Source organism: Dermochelys coriacea, chromosome 28 (assembly GCF_009764565.3).
Source record: "Dermochelys coriacea isolate rDerCor1 chromosome 28, rDerCor1.pri.v4, whole genome shotgun sequence".
Taxonomy (NCBI): Eukaryota; Metazoa; Chordata; order Testudines; family Dermochelyidae; genus Dermochelys; species Dermochelys coriacea.
In genome coordinates, this window is record NC_050095.1 from 1755547 (window position 1) to 1780069 (window position 24523).

General features: G+C 61.4%; 1 protein-coding gene across 1 annotated transcript; it reads left to right on the forward strand.

Moving 5' to 3' along the window:
• Window positions 1–1778: 1778 nt before the first annotated feature.
• EFNB3 (ephrin B3) lies at window positions 1779–19686 on the forward strand. Its single transcript, XM_038386031.2, has 5 exons — window positions 1779–3971; window positions 8533–8825; window positions 13117–13209; window positions 16981–17085; window positions 18128–19686. The coding sequence occupies exons 1-5, from the start codon at window positions 3853–3855 to the stop codon at window positions 18523–18525; spliced, it is 1008 nt and encodes a 335-aa protein (XP_038241959.1). The 5' UTR covers window positions 1779–3852; the 3' UTR covers window positions 18526–19686.
• Window positions 19687–24523: the final 4837 nt, after the last annotated feature.

Below are 24523 nucleotides of genomic sequence, written 5' to 3' on the forward strand. Positions count from 1 at the left end.
ATAACCAAGTGACCGCTGCCACCGGTGCTCCAAAGACCCTACAATAACAAAGAGGGGCAAGTATGCCGGGTGCTCAAAACATCTTAATGATTTATTATTGTAGGGTCTTCCTCAGCCACCAGGTTCTGGTTTTTGTGTTAAACTAATTACCCTTGTGGGGGGCAGATCTCAGCATGGGTTGTGTGTGGATTGGTACTGAGGAATCTCCCAGGTCTCTTGGCAGTATAGGGGCTATGACAAGCACGAGTCTGGGCTCTCCCATCCATAATGGGATTTAATTCCCCCTTTTTCTCTGGTGCTCGGCATCTCTGTCACGTTCGCTCCCAGCGCCTGTCCCTGCTTGTCTCAGTATCACACCTTCCGCTGCCGGATCCATACAGCGCCGGACCTGCCCGGCTCCCCTGGCGGGGGGTGTGGTTCGGGGGCGAAGCAGCCTCTTTCCCGGCTAGCGGGCGATGAGATCGGGGCGGGAGCCATGTCCCCAGTTGGTGTGGGGCGGAGGTGGGGAGGGGGAGCTCCTGGCTACTCCTGCCGCGGGCCCTGCCAGCAGGGGGTGCTGTGGGGGGATAGGGTGGGGGCAGCTCCTGGCTACCCCCGTCCCGGCTGCTGGTGCAGACTCGCTGCACTAACACATTGAGCCACCAGGTGGTGCCAGTAGCCTCTGTTTGCATTGGGCAAATATTCCCCCCTACCGCCCTTGAGGGCTACAGCCCCCCCCACCCTTCCAGGGGATAGCGCCCCCTACTGAGCCCCCCCACTCGCTGTCCCGCAGCACCCCTTGAGGCCAGCCCCGCCTGCCGGGGGAGAGCGCCCCCTACTGAGCCCCCCGCTCGCTGCTCCGCAGCGCCCCCTGGGGCCAGCCCCGCCTGCCGGGGGAGAGCGCCCCCTACTGAGCCCCCCCGCTCGCTGCCCCGCAGTGCCCCCTGGGGCCAGCCCCGCCTACCGGGGGAGAGCGCCCCCTACTGAGCCCCCCGTTCGCTGCCCCACAGCGCCCCCTGGGGCCAGCCCCGCCTGCCGGGGGAGAGCGCCCCCTACTGAGCCCCCCGCTCGCTGCTCCGCAGCGCCCCCTGGGGCCAGGCCTGCCTGCCGGGGGAGAGCGCCCCCTACTGAGCCCCCCGCTCGCTGCCCCGCAGCGCCCCCTGGGGCCAGCCCCGCCTGCCGGGGGAGAGCGACCCCTACTGAGCCCCCCCGCTCGCTGCCCCGCAGTGCCCCCTGGGGCCAGCCCTGCCTGCCGGGGGAGAGCGCCCCCTACTGAGCCCCCCACTCGCTGCCCCGCAGCGCCCCCTGGGGCCAGCCCCGCCTGCCGGGGGAGAGCGACCCCTGCTGAGGCCTGAGCCCCCCACCCCCCTCCCCAATCTCCCCTCCAAATCCTGTACTGGCCCAGCCCTGCTTAGCAAGACATCAGTGGGGCCAGGGACTCTATTGCACATGAAATGCCACAGCTGCTCCTGGCCCATGTGGGGTGCTGGCCCCTGGGGGGGTGCTGGACAGCACAAGGGGGGCAGGCGGCTTCATGCAGCTACCGAGCTTGGCCTGAGAACAACACGCTGTGAGGATTTGCCTCCAAATTACAGGGTCCTTCCCAAAGCAAATTCAGGTATATGCTGCTATGGCCTAGCCTGTGGGGCGCCAAGACTCCTGGGTTCTCTCCCTGGCTCTGGGAGGCAAGTGGGGGCTGGTGGGTTAGAGCAGGGGGTGGCTGGGAGCCAGGACTCCTGGGTTCTCTCCCCGGCTCTGCCCCTCACGCCTTGGGTGACACTAACCACTAGCCCCCTCTCTCCTCCCCCATGCCGGGGGCCGAACCCAGGCTCCTGAATCTCGTTCCCCTCTGCCCATCCTCCTGTGCTCTCTCCTTTCTCTCTGTCAATGGCACCTGCCCAGCTCCCCAAACTCCATCTCAAGCGCTGGGGTTCGGGGGAGGGGGGGCATTGGTCCAATCCTTCACAGCCTTGTTGGGTCCTGGTTTGGTTTCGTTTCGGGGTGTCACCGGGTTTCAACTTCCCTCATGTCGAAAATCCCCCTTCTCGCTCCTGACACTAAAATCACACCCCCTTTGCCCCAGGCCCGTCTGGGAACCTACAACAACGCCTGCCGATCCCGGTTCGCTTCCCGCTTCAGCCTCCTGATCTCGCCTGGCCCATTCGAAGCCCCCCAGCCTGAACATCAAAACCCTGGAAGCCCAATGGGCCAAGAAATCCCAGCCCGCCACGGTCAAAGATCCCAGTCCAGGCAAGTCCTGTCTCGGGAAAGACCCAGGGCCAGGAGGATCCGCCACTGCCCTTAAAACGAGCGGATCCCGGAATGAATTTTTCATGAAAGGGTTTCCCAGACGGTTTAGCAGCCGCAAGTTGCTCTCGGCAAAGGCGAAACTCTCCGGCCGGCGTTCAATGGGACCAGTGGGTCAGAAACGACCTTCAAATCCACGCAGGGTTTCACAAGCTGCGGGATTCCTCTCCAGCCAGATTTGGCCAGTGAGTGGGGTTATTGTTTGTTTAATTGATTCCCCCACCCCAGCGCCCCACGATTCTTACGGAGAAATCCCACCTCCCACTTCCCAGACCCCAAACGCTCCTGGACTGCCCAGCCTCGGGGCCCCAAGGAAAACCCATCCCGCCCGGCCCGAGGGGCGAACTCGCCAGCGTTGGGTCTCAAGTCCCTTTCCCATCCCAAACCGATTTCCAATGCCACATCTTTCCCAGCCTCCCCAATGCATCCGATGAAGTGAAATGTAGCCCACGAAAGCTTATGCTCAAATACATTTGTTAGTCTCTAAGGTGCCACAAGTCCCTCCTTTTCTTTTTGCGAATACAGACTAACACGGCTGCTACTCTGAAACATTTCTAACCCAAATCCACCTTGCCCTACATGCCGGCACACAAAGAACCTGGCTGGGCATTTGACAAATAAATCGCAGTGTGGAGACATTTCTCGCTTTCCTCACTGCGCAAAGCGGCTCGGGAAAAGGACCCTGATTTCTCTCTCTCTCTTTTTTTTCCTCGAGAAGCGACTGTGTCTCTGATCAGTCCTGACAGGGAAGCGGAGAGGCCGAGCCAACTGCGCTGCAAAATATTCTTGTCTTCAAGCAACCTTGCTGGCTGGCTCTGCGGATTTATTTGTGTGCACGCTACTCATTGGGGAGGATTTTAGACCTGAATCCTGACTCCACATCTTCTTTAAAGTCCAGACTCCAGATACTAGCCTCTGTGTGTGTGTGTGTGTATGTGTGTGTGCGCGCCTCTGTCTCTCTTTCTCTTCTCCAGTATTTCCCATTCACCACTTCTCTTCTCCTGCCCCTCCTCCTTTCTGCTTACTCCCATTCTCTGTCCTCATCTCTGGAGTTACTCAATGCCGAACCTTCAAAAAAAAAGAGAAAGAAAAGAAGAAGAAGAAGAAAAAAAAATCTCACCAAAGACAAGGAGTCAAGGGGGGGCTTTCAAATGAATTCCTTCCCCCTCCCTCCTTTCCTTGTGTCTTACAACAGTGTGTCCTCCCCGCTCAGGAGATCAGACCAGAAAGACACACACAAGAGAAGTGGAGGCAAATTTTCTGTGTGTGTGTGAATAGATGTATTTTTCGCCAAGGCTGCAGATGGCATTAGGATCTTGAAGAAAAAACAACACACACACACACACACACAAAACACCCCCCCCCAACTTTCCAGTTCTGGCATGAAAAATCCAGGCGGGGGGGGGGAAATCCATAAAACTTTACCCAGCCTAGGGCTTGCAGAGGGGGGCAAAGTCTAAGAGTTTGGGAGCCTCTTGATTTTTGTGAGTATGTGTGTGTGAGAGAGAGACTCTCAAGAAGAAAACACAGAGGAGGGGTAAAAAAAATCCCCTTTCCTTTGCAATCATGGCATTGAGGACTTCATTGCTTGGACTCTATATAGGGTTACTGTTTTCCTTGCTGGAACTGTGGATTATATCGGGTGTTAGCTTGGAGCCTATATACTGGAATACAGCAAACAAAAAGTAAGTGGGGAAAGGGGTGAAATCCCTCAGGTTTTTGCTGCTTTGTCTGTTATAAAGAGGGGATGGGGCGGGGGGCAGAGGGAAAGAACCCCCAAGTTTTAAATAGCTAGTTGTGGTTGGGATTCATTTTGGGGCTGCAAATCCCAGAGGCGAAGGGGCAGGGGGAGAGAAATTGCAAGTTCTTTTGTTTTTCCCTAATCTAGTCAATTTCAAGTGTAACTGACTTGGTTTTATAAGGACCTGGTCAATTTCACCCTCAAAAGTCTGCCATTTAATCCTCTTGTCAAACTTTTCTTTCTTTCCCTTTCGCCCTCTTCAGTCAACCCATGTTTTGGAAAGTGTGTTGGGGGTGGGACTTGGTAATTCTCCCCCCCCCAAATCAAGGACAATGTTTTATTTAACAAAATCAGCCTCTGAAAGTGCCGGGGGATTGTCGTTTTTGCTCTTTATAACAATTATATATTTTTTTAAAGTCTGGAAAAATCGGTGTTTTCAGTGTAAAGGTGAGATGTGTTTGTTTTTTGGGGGGGGAATTTGGTGGCTTTTTGACGCTGGACAGCACGCAAGAGCGAGTGTGTGTGTGAGAGAGATTGTGGTGTTTTGGTGAAGTTTGTGCAGGCGAGCCAGAGACGGGTGTGAATTTGGGGTAGGCCTCTTGAAGGTTGTATTTTGGGTTGTAGTTGGCTTTTCTGGAAAAGAGTGGTGCTCTCCACAGGTGCGGTATATAAATGTGTGTCTCTTCCCAGTTGTGGGTGTTGGTTTTGGTGCCTTCAGTGTGTAGATCAAGAGTGTGTGTGTATCGAAAGGGGAAGAGGGATTCCCTTGAAATTATTCTGTGTGTGTGTGTGTGTGTGTTTATTTAGCTTTATACTGGCAGCTTCTTAACGTTGTGTGTAGTTTGATGTCCCCTTGAAATGACTGACTGGGTACGTGTGTATCATTATGGTTGGAAGAGACCTCAGGAGGTATCTAGTCCAATCCCCGGCTCAAAGCAGAATATATGGATTGAGCCCGCTCGAGACTGATGGCTTCTTGAGACTTTGGGTCCTGGTTTGTGTTTTGAGCCTCTGTGGATCCTTTTCATTTTTGATCACCGCACACGGGGGCCTCTGTTTGCTGATCTATGCTTTATGGGGGCCGAGCGAGTTTCCAGACCATGGTGTTAATAGGTCAACGCTGGCATTTCTCTCTGCCCGTATATATCGGTAAGTTACATTTTCCTCCCTGCTGGCTGTATTATTCCAGACACAAGATCCATCTAAACCACCCAAGTGTGGGATCTGCTCCGGGCTCAATCAAAACCCCCTTCTCCATCCGGCACAAACAACAAAGTTTTAGGGGGTTCGATGGGCTGGCGAGCCTGGCCAGGGACAGAGCCTGATTGCCAGAAAGACGAAGCATAACCGTGATTCACAGGGGCTACAATTACTCCCATCGTCATGTGTCAGCGCTTCCTAGCAACAAATAGAGATTCTAGCGAATGGAGATATTTGTCTAAATAATTTCCACCCCCACCCCCATGCCTGAAAAGGGGGTTCGCCATCTCCCTTGCACATCTAGGGAGAAGGGTGGTTTTCGGTGTCTTTCCGGGTGGTTTCCCCCGCCCCCATCCCCAAAGGATCTTAAAAAGTGGGGGGACGCCGCTTAAAGAGGGAAAAAAAGCAAAGCCGCTTTCTTTATAAAATGTATTTATTTTATGGCGCAAAATATCAGACCAGATCAGCTGCTGGCTACATTTGCGTGCGGGGACCAATTTGCTGTCTCTTGGGGCGCTGGCAGTGTGTGTCTGGGAATAAATCTTGCCATTTTTTGAAGCCACCTTCTTTTTAAAGCAAACCGTTGGATTGCTTAGGAGTTGATTTTGGACACACGCATGAGCTTAGATCGCTCACACACACACACATACACACACACACACGCAGATTGCCCGACCGGCCTAAGGTGAGCAAATTGTTGAAAGGCTTTAAAAATTTGCCCCGAATGCCAAGTACCATTGTAAAAGGTCACTTGGGCCCAACGCTTAATTTGGGCCAGGGCTTGGCAGGACAGGGCCCCGGCACCTCTGAGCTCGCTGCGTCAGTCATGAATGTAAAAAAATTACTTTCGCCTCTTTCGTGACAAATTAAGCACCGCTTAGGCCATTTGGATAAATCAATGGGGACGAGGTGCTTAAACCCCTTTGGGGGAACTGGAACCTAGCAGCCTGAGAGTCAGTTGAAGGCTTCTAAATCTCCTAGGCCCATTTTGGCCATGCTCTGCACTGAGCTGTTTCTCTGTGTGTGTGGTAGGGGACTGGGACACTCGAGATCTGGCCGTTCCCGAGATTGGAGGGAACGGGCTCCCCGCAAACTGGTTTCTCTCTTGAGTTTCCCCAGGCACCAGTTTCTTCCTCTCTCGCGCTCAGGCCTGTGAGTGTCTGCAGCCCACCCAAAAACTGGATCTGTTATCTCTCACGTGACGTTCAAAGTGTCCCATTTTCAGGAGCGTTTAATGAAGTTTTTCGGCGTTAAATCCATCGACTGATTTTTGGAATGATCTTCAAACCGGATGGTTTCCAAAGTGGAGAAATCTGGGAGTCCCTTTCACGGCCAGAGCTCAGATTTATCCCGCAAACTCCTGCCCCTGAATTCTGGTTTTGAAGCCACTTGGACAATTTCTAGCTGCCCAGGCTGGAAGGAACAGAAAATATTTCTGCGGCTATTCTTGGTCATCGCTGTCGGTTTTTATGAAGCCGTCCAGAAGTTTGTAATAGTCCTTCCAACGCAGGAAGGAGTTATTCCTCATGAATGCTATCGCTTGCTTAAAATTAGGAAGGCACATGTAATGCCCAACGGATGCGCCAGGCCGCTGAAAATGAGTGTCTCTTATTAAATAGAGGGGTGCCCCATCCATTTGATCCGGTCTGACCGCAATGATACGTGGTGAATATTTTAACGTCCAGGAACTACACGGATCAGAGTTTTGCGGCCAGGAATCAAAGTCGATCCGTGTGACTTCCGATAAAAGCTTTAACGCTTCCCCCCACTCACCCGGGGCTCAGATGCAGCTGGCTCTGGGGTGGGGAGCAGCGACTGGGTAATTTTCAAAGCGACCTCCCCTTGCGTTCGATAGGGCGGCCTTGTTTTTAAGCACGTCGACCCCAAAAATGCATAGCAAAGCACTGAAAAATCAAGCCCTCTGTCCAAATACCTAAGCCACAAACCGTCCGCCCCCTCTGAGCGATACAGCAGTGGATCGTCTTAAACAGCAAATATTTTCATGCCCAGCATCTTTACAACGCCGTGCGTCAGCGTCCTTTCAAATCACTTGCCCGTATTCAAGATAGACGTGCCAGTGGGAAAGCCGGAGCATTTACTGAAAAATTCAGTGCGTCTCGGGTGAATATACGATCCTCCAGGATTTACCCCTAGAGTCGAGAGAGATCTTTGGGCCTCTGTGGGGCTTGCAGATCGGTGCCTCTGGTCGCGGGCTGTGGTGGGATATTTTCAGATCTTGCTTTTGGTTGGCAGGGTGGGGGGAGGGTGTGAGGGGTGGCGTTGCGGGGCCTCCGGAGCCTGGGCTGGCAAAGGAAACGCAGGGGAAATTCTCTGGAACCGCGAAATCAGGCCGCCGGTCCTACAGAAAGAAAACGCAGTGAGTTGGTTCTTGGGCTGAAGGCCTGTGGCCGTCAAGACTCCTGGGTTCTAGCCATGACTCTGGCATTGATAAGGAAGAGAACCCAGGAGTCCGGGCTCCCACCCCCACACTCTAAGCACTAGACCCCAGTCCCTTCCCAGAGCCAGGCAGAGAACCCAGGAGTCCTGGCTCCCAGCCGCCCCCTGCTCTAACCCACCAGCCCCCACTCCCCTCCCAGAGCTGGGGACAGAACCCAGGAGTCCTGGCTCCCAGCCACCCCCTGCTCTGATCACCAGTCTCCACTCCCCTCCCTGAGCCGGAAAGAGAACCCAGGAGTCCTGGCTCCCAGCCCCCCAACCTACTAGAGTAGTAGCTGTGCCCCGCCCAAGAGGTGGCCACATCTCTGTGCCAGGCAAGGGGTCCCCAGATAGCCAGCCACCCCACCCCAGAGGTGGTTGCATCTCAGCACTGCGCGAGAGGTCCCTCGGGGACCAAGGGCAGCTGATGGGGGTCTCTCCCCAATTCTGGGCGGGGATGGGGCTGGGTGGCTCCCCCGGGTGCGGGGCTGGAGGGGGCCCAGCAGAGCGGTGAGGGGATGGGTGTTTCACATGGACGAGGGCCGGGAGGGGCCCTGCTCCCAAGTGGGAGGCTGTTTTGTCTCGGCCTGTTCCCCAAAATCAGCAGCCTTGGCTGGGGCGGCGGGGGGACGACTGTGTCTCTCTGTCAGGGTCTCCTTAGTCAGAGGATCTGGGGGGAGTCACAAAGCAGGCGGGGACTGTCCTGGGGAGGGCACCAAGCTGTGCCTGTCCTGGGGGGGGCGAGGTGGGAATCAGGGGCCTGTTCCCTCTAGCTGGCACCGGCTCCCATCTGCCCCCAGGGTGGGGACTGGCTGGCTCAGGGGGCGGTGCGGGTTGGGGTCCCCTCTCTGACGCCCCATCTCCGGCAGGTTCCAGGCGGAGGGCGGCTATGTCCTGTACCCGCAGATCGGCGATCGGCTGGACCTGATCTGCCCACGCTCCCGCCCGCCGGGCCCCTTCTCGGCGGAGGAATACGAGTATTACAAGCTGTACCTGGTGCCGGGCGAGCAGGCCCGGGGGTGCGAGATCCTGCGGGCCCCCAACCTGCTGCTGACGTGCGACCGGCCCGAGCACGACGTGCGGTTCACCATCAAGTTCCAGGAGTTCAGCCCCAACCTGTGGGGCCACGAATTCAAGAGCAACCAGGACTACTACATCATCAGTGAGTGCCCGGACTCCTGGGTTCTCGCCCGGCTCGGGAGGGGGGCTATTGGTTAGAGCAGGAGAGGCTGGGAGCCAGGACTCCTGGGTTCTCTCCCCGGCTCTGGGAGGGGAGGGGGGGCTGGTGGTTAGAGCAGGGGGAGGGGGGCGGGGGCTGGGAGCCAGGACTCCTGGGTTTGGTTTGATAAATTTTTCTCCTGCATCTCGGCGCCGGGTGAGGGGTCCCCGTGTCACCAGCTGCCCCGCCCCAGAGGTGGCCACATCTCGGCGCCGGGCGACAGACCCCAGTGTCAGGGCCCGTCCTGTCCCCGGTGGGGGTCGGTCTGCTGGGATTTGGAGGGGCGGCTCCTGTCTCTTAGGCTCTGTGTTGTGAAATCCAGCTCCCCGCCCCCCACCCCCCCTCGAACACAATCTGTCCGTCTGTCTGTGTCCTGCCCTCCCACGCTGTTTATTGCTGAGTCAATCGCTCGCCACCCACGACCCACTTCTCCAGCCCCCCGAGCCTCACCTCTGCCAGTGCCCCTCACTCCCGACCCGCAGCCCCTGCCCCCCCAGCCCTGCCGGTGTCCCTCACTCCCGCCCCGCAGCTCCCTGCTAACCCAGCCCTGCCCCCCAGCCCTGCCGGTGCCCCTCACTCCCGCCCTGCAGCCCCTGCTAGCCCAGCCCTGCCCCCCCACAGCCCTGCTGGTGACCCTCACTCCCAACCCGCAGCCCCTGCTAGCCCCCCCCAGCTCCCCCCTGATTCCCAAGGCCATGCCTGGGGTGACAGTGGCAAGCTCCCAGCCAGTATCGGAGGGTCTGAGAAGTTGGGGGTCAGAGCTGGAGCCATGGGGTGACCCCCCAAGTCCAGTGTCCTAGGGGTAGGGGGGTTGTTTCCTTGGGACGGGGCTGTCAACAGGAAGTGTTTTAGGGGGTCTGCCTGTGAGGGGGTGAGCGTGCAAGAGACCAAGGCACCTTGCACGGGGGGGAACGTGTGCAAGGGTGTGTGCATGCAGATTGGTGCGAGTGTGGAACAGGTGTGTGTGCCTGTGCAAGGGGTTTAGTTCACTGGCTTGCCCACTTGCACTGTCCCATCCCAAAAACGCTCCTTGCCCACTCAGTCCCTCGCCTGCCTTTGCACACCCATCCTGACACTTGCACACCCATCATTATTTGCACACTCACTTGCCTGCACATGCCTGGGTTGCCTTTCACCTTTGCGTGCCAACCCTCTGTCACACACTCATAGGCACATTTGGTCCCTGGTCCACTTGGCCCTTTGCACACCCTCTTGCACATCTTCTTGCATACACCCCCCAGACCAGGGCCTGCACCCATCGCCTGGCACGCTCATTCAAGATGGTGCACACACCCCAACATTGATGTTTGGTCTCTTGCACACTTGTGTGACCCATTGCATACTCACACTCATGCACACTCAAACCTGTTGCACACACAGTAGAGACGTTCAGCCCCTTGCACACTCAACTGGCCCCTTGCATGCACAAGGGATGAACATTTGCTCTCTCACACCTGCCCATGGCCCATTGCACTTTCACACCCATGCACACTCGTTCAGTCTCTTGCACACACATGTAGGATGGACATTCAACCTCTTGCACACTCCCCTGGCCCCTTTCATGCACTCACATGCCAGGCCCCCCCTCCTCTCCTGCCCACAGACTTGCACGCCCTCTCTCCTGTGCACACTGCCTCCCTTGCACACTCACCCAGCCCCTTCCCTACAGATGGCACAAGGCCTCTTAAAGGGCTTGTCCCCTGGCTGCTCCTGCACATACTTGTGTGTGTGTGTGTGTCTGTGTGTGTGTGTACCTGCGCACATGGGTGTCTGGGGGGGGTCCGGGCTGAACAGCCTCCCACCTCCACCCGGAGCCTGTCGACTGCTCTGGGATATTTTCCCTTTTGAAATCCAGGCACTGACGCTTCTTGACATCTGGGTCACGGGGCGGGGGGACCGGGGGGGGAGCAGCAAGTAGGGGATAGGATGGCGGAGGGGCAGGACAAGGGGGAGGGAAGTGGGGGGAGGGGCCAGTTTGAATCCTCAGGGCCCCATGGGGGGGGACAATCGTTGCCCCTGAGGGGGTGGGGAGATGTGGGGGGGCGCACGTCCTCTCCCCCTGCAGTTTCCCATCACAGATCCCGCTGGTCTTTCCCCCATCGCTATGGCAACTGTCTCCCGACAAACCAGTGACTTCCTGGCAACCGTGCCACGGCAACCGCCCCCCCGACCCCACCCCAGAGAGGCTGCACCCACCACTTGGGGAAGGGGGGGCCTCATGGGGGGCTGGGTGTCACCTGTGGAAGGGAAGCTCAAGTCCTCAGGCCCCCCCACCCCCATTCCCAGCCCTCCCCCTCCCTCCCTGTCCCTCCCCACCCCTCCCCCACCTCCTCCCTGCCCCTTCCCTCCCCCCATTCCCAGCCCTCCCCCTCCGCCCCTCCCCACCCCCCATTCCCACCCCTCCCGCCTCCCTTTGCTATTACCCACCTGCCCCAGTGTCTCCTGGGGGGTCTTGGGGATCTTACTGGGGTGAGAGGGGGGAGCGAAGGGGCCGAGAGGGGATCCCGGGGGGGCACTGGGGGGAAGAGTGAGAGGCCAGCAGAAGCAGGGAGGGGAGATGGCAGGGTGGAGGGGTGGAGCTGTGGGGCAGGGGAAGGGGGCAGGACAGTGTGGGGGGAAAGGGGCTGGTGAGGGAGGGGGAACCAAAGGCGCTGGCATCGCTGACCCAGTTACTGTTCTGCCCAACCAGACACGAGCGAGGGAAGTGGCGGGGGGGGGGTGTCAGGTGCCAAGTAAGGCAGGAAGTGACAGAACCGGAAACAACCCCCCCCCACCGGCAAAAAATCCCTGAGTAACCAGCCTCCCCGCCCCAGAGGTGGCCGCATCTTGGTGCCGGGCGAGGGGTCCCCGTATCACCCGCCGCCCCGCCCCAGACATGGCCGCATCTTGGTGCCGGGCGAGGGGTCCCCGTGTCACCCGCCGCCCCGCCCCAGAGGGGGCCGCATCTTGGTGCCGGGCGAGAGGTCCCCGTGTCACCAGCCGCCCCCCCCCAGAGGTGGCCTCATCCAATACACAAATGTTTACTGCAGATCTTTAAAGACGCCAGGACTCCTGGGTCCCGTGGGGGGTGGACAGAACAGATCAGCAGCTGGGGGCTGGTGGTTTTGAAGTGGGGGAGGGGGCATGGAGCTGCGTGTAGGGTGGTGTCGCTGGGCAGTGTGAGGAGCTGACTAGGTGGGGACTGAATGTGTGTGGGTGTCTGCGGGGGTGGGGCGGGCAATTGGGGTGCAAGTGGGGGGCTGTCTCTGCCCTGGGGGGAGCTGTGTAGGAGGGGTCTGGGGGCATGATGCTGGGGGGGCTCTCGGGGAGACAGGGCGCCTAGTGGGGATGGAGGGGTCCATGGGGAGGGTTGGCTGCAAGGGGGGCTGGCCCGGGTAGCCGGCATCTTTGAGCACAGACCCCCCCCAGGTTTAGCGGTGAAAGGGCCCGGCCACGCGCGGCTAACGTGATGTGACGGCCCGGCCTGCCGGTGCCCCCGGCACCTGCTGCCACCGCACGCACGCAACCCCCCCACCGCTCCCTGGGGACCCCGGCATCCGGGCCACCAGCCCCGCTCGGCTTCAGCACCGACCTCCCAATGGGCTCCCAGCCTCTCTGCTTCCACCATTAGCCCCCCCTCCCCTCCCAGAGCCGGGGAGAGAACCCAGGAGTCCTGGCTCCCAACCCCCCCCCCCCGCTCTAACCCACCAGGCCCCACTCCCCTCCCAGTGCTGGGGAGAGAATGAGGGTGTGGGCTGGGAGCCCGGACTCCTGGGTCCAGTGGGGGCTCCGGGCTGGAGGCTGCGCTCTCCCCGCGAATTGCTGAGAGCAGCACAACAACCACCCAGTAACACGGCATGTGTGTGTGTGTGTGTGTGTGTGTGTGTGTGATTGAGGCCTGTGTGTGTGTGAGATTGAGGCATGTGTGTGTGTGTCGCCCAGCCATCACCAGGGTCTAATTTCACCTTCCACAGAGCGACAAAGAGCTCACACAGAATCACCCCACACGCACACAACACACCACAATCCGTGGTCAGACACGCACACGGCCCCCGTGACAAGGCGATCTCACACACGCGCCGCTCGCAGAGCGAGCCCCGGTCCGCCACTCCCCGAACCAACCCTGCCCCACCGGTAATGGCCCCCCCCCCGCCTGCCCCCTACCGCCACCCTGGGGCCAGCCCTGCCTGCCCGGGGAGAGCACCCCCAGCTGAGCCCCCCCATCCCACTGTAATGTCCCTCTCTCTCCCCACAGCCACGTCAGACGGCACCAAGGAGGGGCTGGAGAACCTGAAGGGCGGCGCTTGCCTGTCTAAGGGGATGAAAGTCGTCCTGAAAGTGGGGCAGCGTAAGTTACAACGTTGGTGGGCGGGGGGCGCTCTCCCCTGGCAGGCAGGGCTGGCCCTAGGGCAGTGCTAGGGGGCGCTGTGGGGCACGGAGCATGAATTGGAGGACTGGCAGTCAGGACACCTGGGTTCTCTCCCCGGCTCTGGGAGGGGAGTGGGGGTTGGTGGGTTAGAGCGGGGTGGGGGGGCTGGGAGCCCGGACTCCTGGGTTCTCTCCCCGGCTCTGGGAGGGGAGCGGAGGCTGGTGGGTCAGAGCAGGGGGGCTGGGAGCCAGGACTCCTGGGTTCTCTCCCTGGCTCTGGGAGGGGAGCGGAGGCTGGTGGGTCAGAGCAGGGGGGCTGGGAGCCAGGACTCCTGGGTTCTCTCCCTGGCTCTGGGTGGGGGGTGGGGCCTGGTGGGTTAGAGCGGGGTGGGGGGGCTGGGAGCCCGGACTCCTGGGTTCTCTCCCTGGCTCTGGGAGGGGAACGGAGGCTGGTGGGTCAGAGCAGGGGGGCTGGGAGCCAGGACTCCTGGGTTCTCTCCCCGGCTCTGGGAGGGGAGCGGGGGCTGGTGGGTTAGAGCGGGGGGGAGGCTGGGAGCCCGGACTCCTGGGTTCTCTCCCTGGCTCTGGGTGGGGGGTGGGGCCGGGTGGGTTAGAGCGGGGTGGGGGGGGCTGGGAGCCCGGACTCCTGGGTTCTCTCCCCGGCTCTGGGAGGGGAGCGGAGGCTGGTGGGTCAGAGCAGGGGGGCTGGGAGCCAGGACTCCTGGGTTCTCTCCCCGGCTCTGGGAGGGGAGCGGGGGCTGGTGGGTTAGAGCGGGGGGAGGCTGGGAGCCCGGACTCCTGGGTTCTCTCCCCGGCTCTGGGAGGGGAGCGGGGGCTGGTGGTTAGAGCGGGTGGGGGACTGGGAGCCCGGACTCCTGGGTTCTCTCCCCGGCTCTGGGAGGGGAGCGGGGGCTGGTGGGTTAGAGCGGGGGGGGGGGGCTGGGAGCCGGACTCCTGGGTTCTCTCCCGGCTCTGGAAGGGGAGCGGGGGCTGGTGGGTTAGAGCGGGTGGGGGGCTGGGAGCCCGGACTCCTGGGTTCTCTCCCCGGCTCTGGAAGGGGAGCGGGGGCTGGTGGGTTAGAGCGGGTGGGGGGCTGGGAGCCCGGACTCCTGGGTTCTCTCCCCGGCTCTGGGAGGGGAGCGGGGGCTGGTGGGTTAGCGGGTGGGGGGGCTGGGAGCCCGGACTCCTGGGTTCTCTCCCCGGCTCTGGGAGGGGAGCGGGGGCTAGGGGTTAGAGGGGGGAGGCTGGGAGCCCGGACTCCTGGGTTCTCTCCCCGGCTCTGGGAGGGGAGTGGGGGCTGGTGGGTTAGAGCGGGTGGGGGGCTGGGAGCCCGGACTCCTGGGTTCTCTCCCTGGCTCTGGGAGGGGAGCGGGGCCTGGTGGGTTAGAGCGGGGTGGGGGGGCTGGGAGCCTGGACTCCTGGGTTCTCTCCCCGGCTCTGGGAGGGGAGCGGAGTCTGGTGGGTCAGAGCAGGGGGCTGGGAGCCAGGACTCCTGGGTTCTCTCCCCGGCTCTGGAAGGGGAGCGGGGGCTGGTGGGTTAGAGCGGGGGGGGGGGGGCTGGGAGCCCGGACTCCTGGGTTCTCTCCCCGGCTCTGGAAGGGGAGCGGGGGCTGGTGGGTTAGAGCGGAGGGGGGGCTGGGAGCCCGGACTCCTGGGTTCTCTCCCTGGCTCTGGGAGGGGAGCAGGGGCTGGTGGGTTAGAGCGGGTGGGGGGCTGGGAGCCCGGACTCCTGGGTTCTCTCCCTGGCTCTGGGAGGGGAGCGGGGCCTGGTGGGTTAGAGCGGGGTGGGGGGGGGCTGGGAGCCTGGACTCCTGGGTTCTCTCCCCGGCTCTGGGAGGGGAGCGGAGTCTGGTGGGTCAGAGCAGGGGGGCTGGGAGCCAGGACTCCTGGGTTCTCTCCCCGGCTCTGGGAGGGGAGCGGGGGCTGGTGGGTTAGAGCGGGTGGGGGGCTGGGAGCCCGGACTCCTGGGTTCTCTCCCTGGCTCTGGGAGGGGAGCAGGGGCTGGTGGGTTAGAGCGGGGGGGAGGCTGGGAGCCCGGACTCCTGGGTTCTCTCCCTGGCTCTGGGTGGGGGGTGGGGCCTGGTGGGTTAGAGCGGGGTGGGGGGGCTGGGAGCCCGGACTCCTGGGTTCTCTCCCCGGCTCTGGGAGGGGAGCGGAGGCTGGTGGGTCAGAGCAGGGGGCTGGGAGCCAGGACTCCTGGGTTCTCTCCCCGGCTCTGGGAGGGGAGCGGGGGCTGGTGGTTAGAGCGGGTGGGGGACTGGGAGCCTGGACTCCTGGGTTCTCTCCCCGGCTCTGGGAGGGGAGCGGGGGCTGGTGGGTTAGAGCGGGTGGGGGGCTGGGAGCCCGGACTCCTGGGTTCTCTCCCCGGCTCTGGGAGGGGAGCGGGGGCTGGTGGGTTAGAACGGGGGGGAGGCTGGGAGCCCGGACTCCTGGGTTCTCTCCCCGGCTCTGGGAGGGGAGCGGGGGCTGGTGGGTTAGAGCGGGTGGGAGGCTGGGAGCCCGGACTCCTGGGTTCTCTCCCTGGCTCTGGGAGGGGAGCGGGGCCTGGTGGGTTAGAGCGGGGTGGGGGGGCGGGGCGCCTGGACTCCTGGGTTCTCTCCCCGGCTCTGGGAGGGGAGCGGGGGCTGGTGGGTTAGAGCGGGTGGGGGGCTGGGAGCCCGGACTCCTGGTTCTCTCCCCGGCTCTGGGAGGGGAGCGGGGGCTGGTGGGTTAGAACGGGGGGGAGGCTGGAGCCCGGACTCCTGGGTTCTCTCCCCGGCTCTGGGAGGGGAGCGGGGGCTGGTGGGTTAGAGCGGGGGGGAGGCTGGGAGCCCGGACTCCTGGGTTCTCTCCCTGGCTCTGGGAGGGGAGCGGGGCCTGGTGGGTTAGAGCGGGGTGGGGGGGCTGGGAGCCTGGACTCCTGGGTTCTCTCCCCGGCTCTGGGAGGGGAGCGGAGTCTGGTGGGTCAGAGCAGGGGGGCTGGGAGCCAGGACTCCTGGGTTCTCTCCCCGGCTCTGGAAGGGGAGCGGGGGCTGGTGGGTTAGAGCGGGTGGGGGGCTGGGAGCCCGGACTCCTGGGTTCTCTCCCCGGCTCTGGAAGGGGAGCGGGGGCTGGTGGGTTAAAGCGGGGGGGGGGGCTGGGAGCCCGGACTCCTGGGTTCTCTCCCTGGTGCTGCGAGAGCGGATCCGAAACCCCTGCTTCTCTCCCCGCTGGGTTGATTTGGCGGATTCCCGCTGAGCCCCTCCCACGAGCTAATTAGCGCTGCGTGATTGCGGCGGGCGAGAGGAGGAGCGACTGGGGGGGTGGGGGGAAGGGAAAGGGGGCGGGGCTTGCTGCATGATTGACAGCACCTCAAGCCAGCTCCAGCTGGCCTGCGCTTTTCCCCGGGGCCCCGAAGTGCGGTGAAGGACCCACAGCCTCTGGGGCAGCCTCTGCTCCACCCTCTCCCCCCCCCACGGTAGGGCTGGGGGTGGGGCAGGGCTGGGCTAGCCGGGGGCTGCGGGTCGGGAGTGAGGGGCACCGGCAGGGTTGGTCCTGCGTCCCATAGACTCCAATGGGGAGTGGCGCCTCCTCCTGGCCGGGCCTGGTTTTGCAGCACACAGAGGGGAAGGTGGCTGGGAGAAGTGGGGGACTTTTCTGGGGTACAGGGGGCTCTGCACCCTCCCAGGGGGAAGAATGTGTTGGGGACCCCTGCTCCGTGTGCACCTGTCACTCCCGCCCCCGGCCCCATCCCCCTACCCACGCATCTCTCTCTCTGCCCCCCCCCCCCCAGATCCCGGCACGGCTTCCAAGTCCCAGAAATCGGGGTCGGAAACGCCGCCCGAGAAGGAGCGGGGGACGCTGGGCGGAGCGGAGCCCAGCAAGGCAAGCGACGCAGGTACGGAGCTGCCCAACCCCCCGCCAGGTTCCCCACCCAGTACTGGGGGTCCCTGCCCCACGCCCAGCGCCCTCTGTCTGCCTCGTCGGCGCCTCTTGGCGCTAGATCGCTCCCCCCGACCACGCGTGTTCAGAGATGGAAACTGAGCCCCCCCAGCTCTAACCACTAGACCCCACTCCCCTTCCAGAGGCAGGGAGAGGACCCAGGAGTCCTGGCTCCCAGCCCCATCTGCTCCACCCCGCCAGCCCCCACTCCCCTCCCAGAGCCAGGGAGTGGACCCAGGAGTCCTGGCTCCCAGCCCCGTTCATGGTGGCAGCTCGCTGACTGGCTGGGCTCAGGGGGTTTCTGAGCCCTTCCTGTCTGTCAAAGCCAGTTAAGGCAGCTAATTGTCCCTGTGACTCCGCCCCCTGCCCCCGGACACCTGGGTCCTTTACAGCCAGCAGCATCCCTCAGACTCAGCCCCCCGCCTCTCCCTCCCAGGACAGAGAGCAACAGGCCATTAACCTCTTCAGGCCCACAGAGGGGGGGCCTGCCTCGATTCCCCCATCCCCCTGGCCCCCATCCCCTTCTAGCCCAGCCCTGGGCTCCCCCTGCTCTGCTGGGGCCCCTCACTCCCGACCCGCAGCCCCTACTAGCCCAGCCCTGCCCCGCCCCACCCTGCCAGTGCCCCTCACTCCCGACCTGCAGCCCCCTGCTAGCCCAGCCCTGGGCTCCTGGGCGGGGAGTGGGGTCAAGTAGTTGGAGCAGGGGGGACTGGGAGCCAGGACTCCTGGGTTCTCTCCCCAGCTCTGGAAGGGGAGTGGGGTCTGCTGGTTAGAGCAGGGGGGCTGGGAGCCAGGACTCCTGGGTTCTCTGCCCAGCTCTGGAAGGGGAGTGGGGTCTGCTGGTTAGAGCGGGGGGGGGGGGCTGGGAGCCAGGACTCCTGGGTTCTCTCCCCAGCTCTGGGAGGGGAGTGGGGGCTGGTGGTTAGAGTGGGGGGTGCTGGGAGCCTGGACTCCTGGGTTCTCTCCCCTTAACCCTTTCTCTCTCTCTCCCCCTGCAGGTGCTGGGAACGCGACGGGCCCGGCAGGGGGCGCGAACGGGCTCTTGCCCCAGTCCAACGTGCCCGTGGTGGCCGGGGCGGCGGGGGGCGCCGCTTTCGTGGCCCTGGTCGCGGCGGGCGTGATGGGGGCCGTGTGCTGGCGCCGGCGGCGGGCCAAGCAGAGCGATACCCACCTCCCGCCTCTCTCGCTCAGCAGCCTGACCAGCCCCAAGCGGGGGGCCAGCGCGGGCGGGAACAACAACGGGTCAGAGCCCAGCGACATCATCATCCCGCTACGGACGTCGGATGGGGCCTTCTGCCCCCACTACGAGAAAGTGAGCGGGGACTATGGGCACCCCGTCTACATCGTCCAGGAGATGCCCCCCCAGAGCCCCGCCAACATCTACTACAAAGTGTGAGGGGGAAGGGGGGCCCGGGCCCACCCCGGTGCTGGCTATGGACTTATGCCTCCCCCTCCAATACGGACAGCCCCCCGCCCTGACGCTGACGAAGATGGATGTCCCCCACCCCCGATTCTTCCTTGTCAGTGCCGGGGGCTCTTTACACAGGGTTAAAGCAGAGGGGGGACCCTGTACTCTGGCACTGACAAGGTTAATGGGGGCCAAGGGGGTCCCTGCGCCATTCTCCTCTCTGGCTCAGTTGTTGGGGGGGGACTTGGAGCAGGTCCCTTCTCCCAGCTCCGCTCCCCACATCCCTACAATCCCATCCAGGCCAGGTCCTGCCTCCCCCCACCTCAGCTCCACCAGAGGCGCGGGGGAGATGAGGTCAGAGGGGTAGGTCAGGAGCAGCTGTGTTATGTCTCGGGGTGGGGTGGTGGGAGATCGGCCCTCTTTAGGAGATTCCCCCCGGTCCTAAGGACTGGTGGGGGCAGTTTTATCTCCCGCCCTCCCTTCCAGTCCCTGTTCACGTGGAGTGGGGGATGGGATTTGAGGGAGGGGCAAAAATTTGGTTATTTTAACCATTGGGGGCCCCCGGGACCTCGTCTATGTCGCTGTTTGAAAATGTGACTCAACAAAATGACTGCCCCCCCCGATCAGAGGGACGTTTTTGCCTGTTGGGGGGCCAGGTACGGAGGTACGGGAGTGGACTCGTCATTTTACAAAAAAACCTCCCCCCCGATTCAGCAAAAAGCGAACTTGAAGCCACAAGAAGTGACATGTAGCCCGCCAGGAAATGAGGCGGAGGAAGAGACTCCAGCGAGGGTGGGACTTCCTGTTTTTAGATGGGGACTTCCTCTTTCGGGTGGGACTTCCTGTTTCGGGCCCAGAAATGGCTCCAAGGTGAACAAGAAGGGGAGGGGGTGGGATCTTTGCGGGCTTTAATGACGTTTTTTGACCTGGGAATTTCTTAGCTTTTGTTGGTGGAATTTACTGTCCGATCACGTGCATTATAGAAGTTCTTGTGCATCCATCTGGCCACCGTTCATTATTTCGTACCTGTCTCTCCCCCGCCCCCTTTTCCCTCGTGAGTTCACGAGGAGGCCCCTGTCAGGGGCGGGGTTACACTTCTCCTGTGTAGAGGCCTCGTCTCCTGGGAAATCATTTTCTTCTACAAGGTGTTTTCCTGCTCCAAATAATAGGGAAAAACGATGCCCGGGAAAGGCATCATGCACGTTTTACCACTTTAAGCCGCTTCACTTCACGATAAACAGGAGTAAAAAGGTGATTTGGTGGGGGGGGGTCCACTGGGCTCCTGGGTCCGGTTCTGGCGATACTTTGCATCATGCCAGGCTGTTGCCCTGGCAGATCTACTGCCCTCCAGACGGGGTTAGACGGGGTAGTCACCCGGGGCCCGGCTAGCCTCGTAACGTGTGAATCTATTTTTTAATAGTTCAGGGCCGATCCCCCGCACGGTCCACCTCTGGGATCTCCCAGCGGGCTATGGGAACTTTCTGGGGTTGGGCAGGTCTACGTGTCGCCAGGCACAGCTATCGGGGATAGTGGGATACAGTGGGTCCGAAAGGTGGCCAGGTCCTTCCAAAGCCAAGCCTGAGAAAGCCGCCTTCAGGCAAGCGTCATTTCACTTCCGCCGCGGGGGGGGAGGGGCAAAGCGGCTTGGACTGGAAGCTGAAAGTGATGGGGACAAGTCATTCCCGCATCTTGGAGAGGGGATGGCGGAGAGGGGTCCGGCCAAGCCTGGCTGACAGCGGCCGCGAGCCTGGCCGAGCTCTGGCTGGAAACTGAAGCTAGACACGTTCACACTAGAAATTAGGCACAAAGTTTCGACGGTGAAGCAAGGAAACAACAGCTGGGCCGGCTCGAGGGGACGCTGGATCATGGGGGGCTCTCTAGAGGCGCAGGCTCAGCCCAGCGGAGAATCGAAATGCGTCTGCTGCAGAGACCAGCCACCAGGCAGCGCGGGGCACTTGGGTGGGGGGCGTTGTGGGGGGGGCAAAGACGTGTTATATCGATCGACCTGCACATACCTCGCGTGGGACCTGCTGAGGCTGGAATTTCACACCTGGAAAATATATAAAAATACGTCCCTCCTTCTAAATTATCTGTGTCAGTCTGTCTGTCTGTTCCCGTTCGCATCCTCTGCCTGTCTGTCTATCTATTCCCATTCATATCCCGTCTCTGTCGGTCTATTCCCGTTCGCACCCTTTGCCTGTCTGTCTGTCTATTCCCACATGCACCCTCTGCCTGTCTGTCTGTCTATTCCCATTTGCACCCTCTGCTTATCTATTCCCACACACACCCTCTGTCTGTCCATTCCCGTTCGCACCCTCTGTCTGTCTGTCCATCTATTCCTGTTCGCACCGTCTGTCCATCTGTCTCTGTCTATCTATCTATTCCCATTCGTATCCCGTCCCTCTGTCAGTTCATTCCCGTTCGCACCCTCTGTCCATCTGTCTCTGTCTATCTATCCCCATTCATATCCCGTCCCTCTGTCAGTTCATTCCTGTTCGCACTGTCTGTCCATCTGTCTCTATCTATCTATTCCCGTTCGTATCCCGTCCCTCTGTCAGTTCATTCCCGTTCGCACCCTCTGTCCATCTGTCTCTGTCTATCTATCCCCATTCATATCCCGTCCCTCTGTCAGTTCATTCCTGTTCGCACCGTCTGTCTATCTGTCTCTGTCTATCTATCTATTCCCATTCGTATCCCGTCCCTCTGTCAGTTCATTCCCGTTCGCACCCTCTGTCCATCTGTCTCTGTCTATCTATCCCCATTCATATCCCGTCCCTCTGTCAGTTCATTCCTGTTCGCACCGTCTGTCCATCTGTCTCTATCTATCTATTCCCGTTCGTATCCCGTCCCTCTGTCAGTTCATTCCCGTTTGCACCGTCTGTCCATCTGTCTCTGTCTATCTATCTATTCCCATTCATATCCCGTCCCTCTGTCAGTTCATTCCCGTTCGCACCCTCTGTCCGTCTGTCTCTGTCTATCTATCTATTCCCATTCATATCCCGTCCCTCTGTCAGTTCATTCCCGTTCGCACCCTCTGTCCGTCTGTCTCTGTCTATCTATTCCCGTTCATATCCTGTCTCTCTGTCTATTCCCACACGCACTCTCTGTCTGTCTATCGGTTCCCATTCATATCCCCTGTCGCTCTGTCTATTCCTATAAGCACCCTCTGTTTGTCTCCCTATCTATTCCCATTGCACCATCTCTCTATCTCCATACGCTCCCCCCTTTCAATCAGCGAGGGGGGAATATTCACTGGGGGCTTCATATTGCTAGTCTGGGGGGCACCTGGGGCTGGATCACTGCTGGTGCCCCCAAGAGAGGAAAGTTCCCATGTCCCCTTCCCCACCCCCTGAGCCAGCTAGTCCCCACCCTGGGGCCAGATGGGAGCTGGCGCCCCCCCAGAGGGGACAGGCCCCCTGCCCCATTCCCTGCCGCCCACCCCCACTCTGCCTTTCTCGGTGCGTTTTGCCTGGTGTCTCTCTGCCCCCAAATCCCTGCCACTACCTCACCCTGCCAAGGGCCCTGGATGTGACGGGGCGGGGGGGGGGAGCTGGATGTGAGGGCGGGGGGGTTGCCTCTGTTCCCAGCTGATCTAAGCCAGGCCAAGCAACAGCCGAAATCCAGGTGTTTGCCACCCCCTCCCCCAACACCAGAGGGGCTGCATGTGGAGTGGGGGGCGGGTCTGAAGCCTCATTAGATCCATAGTGCATGGGACAGACTCTGACCTGGGAGGAGGCAGTGGGGGGAGCCGCGCCGGCTGCTGTCAGATCCGTTCACATGATGGCCTCACACAACATGGCTAGCGGCAGAAATAGCTGCAGAAGCTGCGGTGGGGTGGGGGCCCGGGGATGGGCAGCTCGTCGGGGTGGGGTGGGGGGTTTCCCCTCAAGGGGGCACTGGTTAGGATTGGGCCCCAGGTCAGGGATGTGGGGGGAGTGACTTGGACCAGAACCCAGGTGTCCTGGCTCCCGCCCCAAACCACCCCCCCACTCTCCTCCCAGAGCCGGGGAGAGAACCCAGGAGTCCTGGCTCCCAGCCCCTCCTGCTCTAACCCACCAGCCCCCATTCCCCTCCCAGAGCCAAGGAGAGAACCCAGGAGTCCTGGCACTTAGCTTTCCCTGTTCTAAACCACGTTTCCCACCCAGGGGGCGCTGAGTGGGGGATGGGGTGCAGCTAATGAGGGATGGGACGGGCTATTAGCTCAGCGAGCACCAGATCTGCACTGCCAGCCGGGGGTCACCGGGGTCAGTCCCCAATTAGGTCACATTTTTCTCCTGCCAAGGAAAGCAGCCTGTAGGCACCGTTCCTCCCCTCTCGCCCCCCCCCCCCCCACATCGCCCTGACAGAGAGCCAGGACTCCTGGGTTCTCTCCCTGGCTCTAGGCAGGGAGTGGGGTCTAGTGGTTGGGTGCGGGGGCTGGCCTCTGTGTGGCCTCGGGTAAGTCCCAACTCTTCGTGCCTCAGTTTCCCATCTAATTGTCTATGCGGCCTGTGAGCGCATGGTGGGCAAGGACGGTCTCTCTCAGGGGCCTCTGGGGCAGGCCTCGCCCGTGGAGGCCCCGGGACATGGGGAGGGGGCTGGGTGGAAGTTCAGATGGCCACATCCGCTCCTGTCTCTTTAAATCTCTCCCCTCCCCGCCCCCAGGCCTGGTGGGGACTGGGAAAGGACATGGGGGTCAGAGAGCAGCCAGCCACTCAGCCAGGGCTCAGAGCTGGGTGCGGGGCGGGGGGGGGGGGCTGGGAACCAGGACGCCTGGGTTCTCTCCCAGCTCTGGGCAGGTAGCTGGGAGCCAGGACACTTGGGTTCCAGCCCCAGCTTTGGGAGGGCTGCCCTGGGGCCAGCATTGGTGGCCAGGAGAGAGGACCCATGTGCGGGGTGAGAACTAGCTACTGATCTAAGGGGGTGCACCCCACCTAGCTATCGATCCGCCGCATCCACCCTTGTGTGTGTATAGCAGTTGCCCCTCCACCTAGCCCCATCGACTCCATCTATCCCCAGACACCCCATATCTATCTATCTATCCCTCCCCGTACACCCTCCATCTATCCCCAGACACCCCCTCAATCTACCCCCAGACACCCCATCTAGCTATCAATCCTCTGCATCCACCCCTGTGTGTGTATAGCAGTCGCCTCTCCACCTAGCCCCATCCACTCCATCTATCCCCAGACACCCCATATCTATCTATCCCTCCCCGTAAACCCCCCATCTATCCCCAGACACCCCCTCAAAATACCCCCAGACACCCCATCTAACTATCGATCCTCCGCACCCATCCCTGTGTGTGTATAGCAGTTGCCCCCCTGCCTAGCCCCATCTACCTCCAGCCTCCCCCATCTACCCCGACACCCCGTATCTATCTATCTATCTGTCTATCTATCTATCTATCTAGCCTTTCCACCCAACCCCCCACTCTGTTCCCCCCCCACACTGCAGGGCCCCCATGACTGACGGGGTCTCTTCACTGTGACAGGAGGCAGCTGCTGTGGGGCCGAGCGGGCTCAAAGGCCCCCCATCAATCACAGCCCCCTTCCCCTCCCCCCTGCTCTCGGCAGCTGGGCTGGGCCGGCTATTCTTCTGGGGGAGCAGAGCCTGGCTCCCCCCGCCCCCCTGAGCCCAGGAGAGTCTGGGGCAGGCGCACCCTGCATGCCCCCCCCCAATCACAGCCCCCCCAGCAGGGGCCTGGCCCAGCCTCACCCATGGCCCCTTTGCACAAGTGTGTGGGGAGTGCCAGAGTCCTAGGGAAACGCTGCCCCCTAGTGGGACACCTGGTAGCTGCATGGGAAGCCACTGCCCAGCTGTAGGGGTCACAGTGACCTGCCCTGATGGGGGGTGGGTGGGAGCCAGGACTCCTGGGTTCTCTCCCCGGCTCTGGGAGGGGAGTGGGGGCTGGTGGGTTAGAGCTGGTGGGGGAGGGGCTGGGACCGAGGACTCCTGAGTTCTCTCCCCAGCTGTGGGAGGGGAGTCGGGGTTGGTGGTCAGAGTG

Bases quoted from the DNA above. Each gene is read 5' to 3' on its own strand.
- EFNB3 (XM_038386031.2), top strand. From the start codon at position 3,853: ATGGCATTGAGGACTTCATTGCTTGGACTCTATATAGGGTTACTGTTT. The intron at 3,972-8,532 runs GTAAGTGGGGAA...CATCTCCGGCAG, and splicing joins TGGAATACAGCAAACAAAAA to GTTCCAGGCGGAGGGCGGCT. The intron at 8,826-13,116 runs GTGAGTGCCCGG...CTCTCCCCACAG, and splicing joins CCAGGACTACTACATCATCA to CCACGTCAGACGGCACCAAG.